Genomic DNA, 9,024 nt, shown 5'->3' with positions numbered 1-9,024 from the left:
GTTTGTAGGTTTAAAGTTAGATTCTGACATTTTATTCATGGTGATTATTATGCTGCTCCTCAGATTGTCCAGCTGACTTTCAGGTTAGTTTGCAGAAAATACAGAACATGCATGAAGATGAATTTGGTCCTGAGAGTTTGATTCTGTTCACACTGAAGTTCATGGAAATTTCATCCCCAAGTCCAGGTCTTACCTTGTCAAAGGGTTACTCAAGTGATTAGGGGATTGGTAAGAGATTTTTGCTTCCAGTGATTTTTACCCCTAGTTTAACCCTAGGCTGCAGCACGTGTTAGAAATGATGTTTCAAGGCATTTGTCTTGAATGTAGCGAATGAATAGCATGAACTCAATTTTGAACTTCGTTTTCCATAGATTTTGTCACAGTTTTGGGGGGGGGGGGTTGACTTGCAGTAAATATTTCATCAAGGGATACTTTTAGTGTAGTTCTGCAAGAATCTCAGGAGTTTAAGTTTTGAAGTCTGGCCCAGTGCTAAGCCTGGCACTGAGGTGCTTGATACAGTTTGTATTCTGTTGATGCACCCACTGCATCCATGCAGAAGTTCTGTGAGTCAGATGGACCTCACCGGCATTTCTCAGGTGAAAACATGATCGTTTACTTTGAGAAGTAACGCTTTGTGTAGGTGATTGAGCGTTGCAACAGGTACTTACAGCTGTCCAAAAGCTATCAGGTTGTCTCATACTGCACCCGGGATGTATAATGTTCATCACAAAATGGAAAATAGTTGAAAGTACACGATTTTGCTCTCTTTCCTTAACATGAAAATGTGGGAGTTTAGAGGGGGAAAAAATTACAAAATTTTGTGCAATGCCGATTTTCAATATCAAAAGAAAATGGAAAACCTGTCAACCAACCCTAAGACTGGACTGGATGCAAAAGTGTATGAGAAGGAATAACCTGATAGGGCTTTAGAAAATACGTGTTGGGATTGTGATGTTGCAGCAGTTCAGCACTCGTGACATACTCGAGTATAACAGACACTGCAGTCTGTAACCTTGATTTTAATCGTTATGTAACTTAAAGTAATCTTTGGCCACTACTCTGCAATTGAGCCAAGCTCAAGGCTTGCCCTCAGTACATGTGAGTGGGTTTGGATGTGATCGTTTAGCACTGACTGTGCCTTTTACTCACAGGCACATTGAACTCCTTCTCAGTTTTAGTTTGCCTTGTATTGTTGTCAGGGCACTACATCATACAAACAGCTCTGCCTTTCAGTGTGACCTCAGACCAGTCACCTACACTCCCTCAGTGCCCTTATGTGTCTAATGGGCTAATGACACCACAAGGTTTGTGTATGGACTGGGAGAGGAAAGAGCTTCATATATGCAACCATTCTTTAAATCATTAGGACTAAGTGAATAAATAGCACTCCCATTTTATGTGTGACCCTCTGCTCACTCATTTTTATTCAGAATTATACTTTCCATAACACCTTCTCTTTAAATGTAGAATGTTAAGTCCTTGGAATGTGACTGTGGCCTGTTCACTGCGAGTGGCCATCCTGTAATTGCATTCTGTATTGTCCCATGTACAGGGCTCCAGCAGAAGGAAAGGCAGAGAGAGGGGTGCACTCCAAATTCTGCCAGAGATCTGAAGGCACATAAAGGAATAGAAAGAAAAAATGTTCAGCGTTCAGTTTTATCTCATCCTTGTACCTGGGTGCATTATCATCTCTCTTCTGTCTCCTATGCTTTGTTTTGCAGTTAGGAGTATTGCCATTTAAAATGATTTTATTATGCTTCAGTGTCAGCATCTATCCTTGTAATAGAGATATAACTTGGATCTCTCACAGTTAGTCATTCGTGCTGAATGCAGACAGCATGGCCTGCCTTTATATTCAGCACATCTGAAATGTGTTTTTCTACCACGGTGCCTGGCATTGTCATCTCTTTGGTTGACAAATGTTTTTAGCAGGGACTTGGGATCCCAAGATACTGTTATTTGCAAAAGGAACCAGCTCCCCTGGCTGTGAGCTTTCCTAGTACACAATATGTATCTGTTGCATGGATCAAATTAAATATTCCCATCAAAGTAAATATTCAATCACTGATATCAAAGGGATTAAATACGTGGACTTCTGTCCCACCATTTGAGGTCAATTTTGTTAGCAATGGAGACAAAATGCCACGTGGTTAACACAGTTTTAGGTATTTATTGTCTGATTCTATTCACAGTAAGTTTAGGAAAGTAAGTGTAGAAGTATCTTCCCTTTAACTCCACCATTTGCCAAGTTTATCAATGAGAAGCTTCTTGGAACCACATCCAGGAAAGCAACAACAAGGTAAAGGACATTTAAAATGGGGCATTTGATACAAAGCATATCTGGATCTGTGAATCTTTTCAGCACTTGAACTTCTGGTTGCAAAGGCTTCACCTCACACATCAGCTGTGTAGAAAAGCCATGCCTTTAGCTAGAGGCAAATTTAATTTCTGCACTTACATAAAAAAAATTATGTGCATGCAAAAGCTCTTCCAAAATTTTCAGTATCTGGAATTTTTGAAGAGTTGGATCTTTCTCCTCAGCCAGGACAGAAAATGTGGCAGAATTTGAACAAAGCCAAGACCAAGTATTTGTTTTTATACAGCAAATACTTACTGAAATCCCTGGCAGTATTTTTAATGATTCTTCTCTTTGCTTTTTTTGTTTTATCCAAGTATTAGAACCTGGGACTACATAGTCTTGGGAAGGGCCATGCTGGACTAATTATGAGCTGTAGATTCCATTGCAATGGAAATCTATAAACCAGTAATGTCTGTGTCTTATATAGCATTTTCCATGTGTATATCTTGTAGCATTTACGTACATGAATAACCTCTGGAACAATTCATCCACGAGTATTTCTGATCCCTCTTAGTCATTCTCTTATATTTATTTGCATAAAGTAAAGTAAATCACAGCATCACAGAACATGCCAAGTTGGAAGGGACCCACAAGGATCACTGAGTCCAACTGCTGGCCATGCTCACGACCATCCCCAAGAGAGATGGGGGTTTAAGTATGAAACAATGCAGAATGTTTCCTGCAGTGTGAATCAGCGTCCTGGTTTCAGTTTTAAGACAATTAATTGTTTTCACGTGTACTGACTCACTCAAGAAACAAAAATCCTGTCTAATATTGCAAAGGTGTTTGTCACTTTCCTGCTGGAATTACTTTGAAATATTCAAGTCAGATCTGCTGCGGGCTGCATCCCGAGAAAGGATATCCACTTCCAAGTGGCTAAATTGCTAATCCAGGTGAACCCTGGTGACACTGAGCTGGAGTTCAGCCCTTGCTTTGAACGCGGGGTGACAATTACCGGTTCCCCTCAAGTGGCGTTCCAGCATCCCCGGCGTGCTGTGGCGGTGCTGGCGCGGTCGATTCTCGGGCAGCGACCGGGGCAGAGCCGTCGGCCAGCGGCTCTGAAGGCGGATTGGGGCGCGGGGTCGCTCTGGAGGTGCTGTATCCCGAGGTTTGGGATGCCGGGATGGGTTTCCCGGGATGATGTTCCCGGGATGGGTTCGCAGTGCCCGCAGCGCCCCCTGGTGCCGAGGAGCGCGCGGTGCCCCCCCGGGAGCGCTCTTGGAATCTCCGCGTCCCGCTCCGCGATCGCGGGGGATCATTCGGTCACGACGAGCGCATTTATCCTTGCTTAATGAATGGAACGCGCCGCTTTCTTCCCAGGCATTGTCGGGCTTTGATGCGGCACAATTAGCGGAGGCTCTCGTTTAATTACCCGGCATAATAGGACCTGAAACGCTGAAATTCAATCTTTCATAGAGCTGCTGCTTTTCAACAGTCCCCAAGGCTGATGGGGATAATGTTCCAAACTAATGCGTGTTAGTTTATAAAGAAAACGTTGCAAAACAAATGCGGCCTTACAAGAGTGTAATACTTCAAATTGCTTTAGGAGCTGTTTGATTGCTGCGGCCAAATAACTGATGTAAATTGGTGGAGATGCAATTAAATAGTCCTACTTAAAAATTAATAGTAATCTAGTGAGGGGTGGGAACTTTTAGATGTTACTTCTGCATGCTTTTATTTTTTTTTTCCTCAATCAAATGAAGGACATTTGCAACAAACAGAAACCCCAACAAAACAACAAACCACAAACAAACAGAACTGGGGAATTATTTAAAACAAACAAACATTTAGGCATCTAAAGGCTTAGGATATCCATCTAGACAGGTTTTAAGAAATCTGTGCTGCAGAAAACTGTTTTGTTGCAGCTTCTTGGCTCTTCTGAAGGTTCCAAAGACTTTGATTTGCCTATTTACTTTCAAAAACTTCCTCCAAGTGCCTAAATTATATCATAAAATGAAGCAATCGTAGGACTAAGCCATACCTTATGAATGTCTCCAGAGAATAAAATGAATTAGCAGGCCTGAAATACGCTATGAAGTTCTACCAGAGCATTCCACTTGTCTCCAGAAATGCTGAGGGACAAACTTCAGGCACGAGGCTTTAGAGAAGTAGGTTGTTGGCCAACAGTCAGCCCCGGACATTTCTTGCAGAAACCACCATCACTGTTACCATAATTGGAATTTTGAATAAAAACAAGAGGCAATGTGACTCTACAGATGAGCCAGAGACTATTCATTATGTTCCCATTAGATAGTTGTGATCTTAAGACCACAGTTTGGCTTCTGACATCCCCACTTACAAAACGCCCTGAGATCCACAGAAACTCCTGAGGGGGTGGGTAAGTCTGCCTGTACTTCCCTCCTTAGCAGCAGATACATCAGGCTTCGTGGTTACAAAAAGCAGCTCAATTTCCTGAAGTGATGTTTTTTGACAGAACAGTCACAAGATATGTTTAATGCTGCTTTCTTTCTCCTTCCAAGGTAGAAATCCCAACCTTCTTCTCCAAAACATCTCTAAAATCCACCTCCTGACTTACAAGGACAATAGCAGGTCTGAAGGGTTCACTGTGTTCTAGAATATCAGCCAGCAGATGTTTGTCATTTAATTCACAAAAGCTCTTTCCTTCTGATGGCTGACAATGATTTAAACGTCACATTCTGCTGAATTTCCTACGCTCACAGCTTAAGTGGCCAAAGCAAACCAGATCTTGCTGGTTTATTGGTTTTATCCCCCTTCTTAGCTACCCAACTTCTGTTAATTTGATAGTTTTGATAAAAAAGAAAGCCTCAAAATACATTTCAGCATCTCAGTTCCACTTGGGTACCAAATTAGAAGGACTTTGACTTAAGTTTCTCTGTGGAACAGTTCTCCCCATCACAGGAAGCACAAGGGCACAAGGAAAGGTCACCAGAGTCCCTTCTGCACTGTTATAGTGGGCTAATATAACTGTTGGCAGCAGTGTATCAGCAGTTCACAAATACAGGAGAGCAAATTAGTCAGGATATTAATTGTGATTTTATTTTATTTTTTAATGGTTCCTGTTCCTTTTCTAATTTCAGAGTTAAGTGAGAGGAATGTTTTCATCTCTCCTAACTGGACTCAGAACAGTAGCTGAAACAAGAGAAGTTCCCTCTTAGGAGGGATCTTTTTCCTTTGCATTCCAGGTGCCTGTTCATTTTTCTTTTGATCATGTGAATGTTTTACTTCAACTTTCATAAACAAACATTTGCCTTAGATAATATAAAGAAGCCTTCGAGCATTATGAAAGCACATTCCAGCACCACAGAGCACCGTGAATGGCCACATTTACAAGGTCAAGCATTCTTGCCAAAGGACCAAAGAGACATATATTATTTAAACAGAGCAACAAAGGGTGAAAGAGCTCAGGTCATTGAAAAGGCCATTGTCTCTCTTTCAAGTGACTGAGGAGTTCAGTTTATGAAACAGAAATCAGATCAGCCCCTGATCGAGCCAGATGGCTTTGCCACCTGACAGGGTTAGGGGATCTGTCTGACCTTCCCAGGAGCCCGGAGCGAGTGGTAAACAATGAGCACTTGCCTCTTGCTCCGAGAAAGGTCTTTAAACCCCCGTGAAAGCCCAACCAGTTTCCACCGCGAGCACTTAACAGGAGCAGCGTTTTCCAGCCGGCTGTTTTTGCCATTCCTACCAGGGCTCGCACGGCAGAGGGCCCTGTCGTACAGCTCCACGTAAAGAATGGGATTTTTTTTTTAAAAGCTCCACTCATTTTCTGATGCCAGGATAGTTGTTTTAAGCAACTCGAGGCTTGCTTGTATTTTCCGCGTGCAGTTGTTTTCTATCGTGTTGGTAACACCAGCCATCAGTAAAATGATGAGCAAATGCTGGTTTATTATACCAAAATTCATTACTTTGTTGAACAAATAATATTTTCTGGCTGAGGGAATTCAAACGAGGAACAGCTCCTCTAATAACAGAATATACAGCATGTTACAAAATCAGAATGTGATATTGTTCCATCTTACTGATAAAAAGATACAAAAAGAACAGGGGGCTTGGGGTAACAGAGTGATAATAAAATATGGGCTGGAACAGCTACCAAAGTGTTTTTAGAAAAAGCTGTGCAAACATATGAACTAATTTATCAAAAACTCTATCTGAAACAACTTCTGACTTGTGTCCCACGACTGGAGTTTTACAAAGCTTAATGACCTACCAGGGAGGTTACAAAATCCTCTTTCATGTATTAACTGGAAAAATGCAAAGAGAATGAAATGGTCTAAGTCTGCTGTTTCACGAGCTGTTTGGGAACACTGATTCCCAAACTTTCCATGCCGTGATCCTCATGCTGCAACCAGATTCTGCTCAAGGACCATTTTTGTTCAACCACTCTGAGCTGCTGTGGTCATGAGAATACTTGCTGTGATCCCTGGGGTGAAAGGCTGTAGGTTTAGCAAACTGGAAGGTAAAGGACTCAAAAAAGGGATAAAAGAAGGGTAGGTGTGCCAAATGTCTGAACCATAACCTGGAGTGGGAGTTTGTGACATCAGCAAAGACTGACATGATCTTGCACCCTGATAGAGTTTGTAAAAGTGAATGAAGAAAAAAAACCCTGTAGCTGAAAGTCAACAAGAGCAAATCCAAAGAGCTCTTGCCTCCAGAGTATGTCAGTCTGAAAATGCTGGTGCTGACATTCTGCTACAATGGGACTACGTAAAAATGAAGTTTCCATTGTAATATTAACTAACTTTTTGATGTGGTAAGTGTTGGACTTCATTAAATGTGGAGTGAATCATTGTAAACTTTGGCCACTGAGGAAAAGGACAAGAACGTTTTCATCATTACATTAAGAAGTTATGTGAAATCTTTATACTGATACATTTCCACTCTGAAAGATGCAGGTTTGGGATCTAAGAAAATGAGATTACTAATAGTTGAAGATCTGTACTGCGTGAGTGGGTGTGGTGGAAATATTATTAAATTTTACCAACATGCCTTTTTTCCTTATACTGTGATCAATGATCCTGGCCAAGACTGAGGTTCCACTTCAGCTGGCAATTGTGTTGTTCCTGGGGAATGTGAGATTGTGATTGTTTACAAGCTTGGGACTGGAAATGCCTTCCTATGTGCCGTTCTCGTCACTGCTGGATCACAGATTGTTTGCTCAGACCTTTCAGAGAAGCGGTGATTGCTGAAGGAAAGTCCTCAAATAACGAAATGTGGACTTTTGTTTGACAAGAACAGAAAAACACTGAAATGCTGGGACAGAGTTCACTTTAGGGAGGGAAAACACTTCATTGACTTCCCAGCACAGCAGGTCAGGTCTGTACCCGAGGCATCAAAATTCGTCCCTCCCAAGCCCATGAGCATCTGGATTCTAAGATACTTTTCATTATGCAAATTTGAATAGAAAGATGTATAAATTTGCAGATGGAAATAAATAGATCCCAGGCTATTATTTGTTAAACCTTTGCTCATAACACTGCAGCTTAGCAGCTTTTATACAGAACTACAGCTGCAGAGAGGCCAGAAGAATTCAGCAATCAGACAACATAAGAAGAGTGATTTCCAAAACGTCACTCTGGATGCCCATTTTACTAATTTTCTTCCCTTGTATCTTCCACTAGCAAGAGCAGCAGCAGGAGGCTTGGATTCCTCTCACAATCTCTAGAGAAAGTGGGACTGGTAAAACCATATTTTCCCATTTTTGAAAAGCTGAAGCTGTCACTGGTTTGTGGAGAACAAACACCCAGAAACCTTTTATTTGCCTGGGGCTGTTGCTGTTCCCTTTCTTTTCCAACTTCCATAGTGCTAGTGGGAAGCTGGTACATTGAGTTGTCCCCATCAGGTTGGTGTAGCAGCATTTTTGGCAAGAGTGTTCTTCTGTGCTTTAATCAACACGTCAGCTCCTCTAGGATGGGAACAGTCTCTTCCAGATGAGGCAAACAAACAGATAAGACAAACTCCTTCCTTCAGTTCTTGCCCAAAGTTTATCACATCCCAAAAAACATTTTCTTTCGTTGTACTTCCCATCTCTTGAATCAGTTTCCTGGAAAACCGATATTGCCAGATAATTCCACGCAGGCAGAAAGTCTCGCTGAGCTCTGTATTATCTGTGCAAGCCTTTCTGCAAGTGATCTTGCACCAAGAAATGCTTTGGAGATATTGCAGTGTTGGTATGATGTGAATTTTCTGGTCACTCTAGAAAAGACATCTGATTTTCTAATGCAGAAATTACTTTTTAAAAAAGTCAGCAATTGCCAGAGACGCGGATGATGCCTGAGATGTCAGACAGAGCACAGAGTTATTTAATTCACAGCACACTGAGAGCTCACAAGCAACAGCTCAGGCAAATCACAAAGTAAAGCCTAAAGATGTCCCTTGCCTTGTGCTCCCATCCTACAGATGGTGAGTTATTGTGTGCAGAGTGCAATGACATTGGTGGTATGTGAACAAGAAAAGAAACACTTAAAAATTGTGCACTGACTTCAAAAATATATCTTAGCCATCAGGAAAGAGGCTTGTGATCCTTTGTACTTCAAAGACACGGTGATAAATCTCACTTCTTAAGGATTACACGTAAGTATCTTATGGATAGCGGGGACAATAGGTCAGGGAATTGCCAAAAAAAAAAAAAAAAAAAAAAAAAAAAAAAAAAAAAAAAAAAAAAAAAAAAAAAAAAAAAAAAA

The 9,024-nt window shown here is 41.4% G+C and overlaps 1 protein-coding gene across 1 annotated transcript in view; it reads right to left on the bottom strand.

Annotated features, from left to right (window-relative positions):
• The window catches only part of LOC114062789 (transmembrane protein 132C-like), a gene marked incomplete at its 3' end in the record, with an annotated part of 69,011 nt that extends 65,393 nt beyond the window's left edge, over positions 1-3,618 (bottom strand). The window contains exon 1 of the mRNA XM_027894639.1: positions 3,315-3,618. Within this exon, the coding sequence (XP_027750440.1) occupies positions 3,315-3,618 (304 nt within the window). The remainder of the gene's footprint in view (positions 1-3,314) is intronic.
• Positions 3,619-9,024: the final 5,406 nt, after the last annotated feature.

The sequence above is a fragment of the Empidonax traillii genome, unplaced genomic scaffold (assembly GCF_003031625.1).
Source record: "Empidonax traillii isolate 1590-97213 ecotype Southwest subspecies unplaced genomic scaffold, ASM303162v1 scaffold435:size587000, whole genome shotgun sequence".
Classification (NCBI taxonomy): Eukaryota; Metazoa; Chordata; class Aves; order Passeriformes; family Tyrannidae; genus Empidonax; species Empidonax traillii.
The sequence above is the reverse complement of the archived record's forward strand: the minus strand, read 5'-3'. Positions and strand labels throughout refer to the sequence as shown.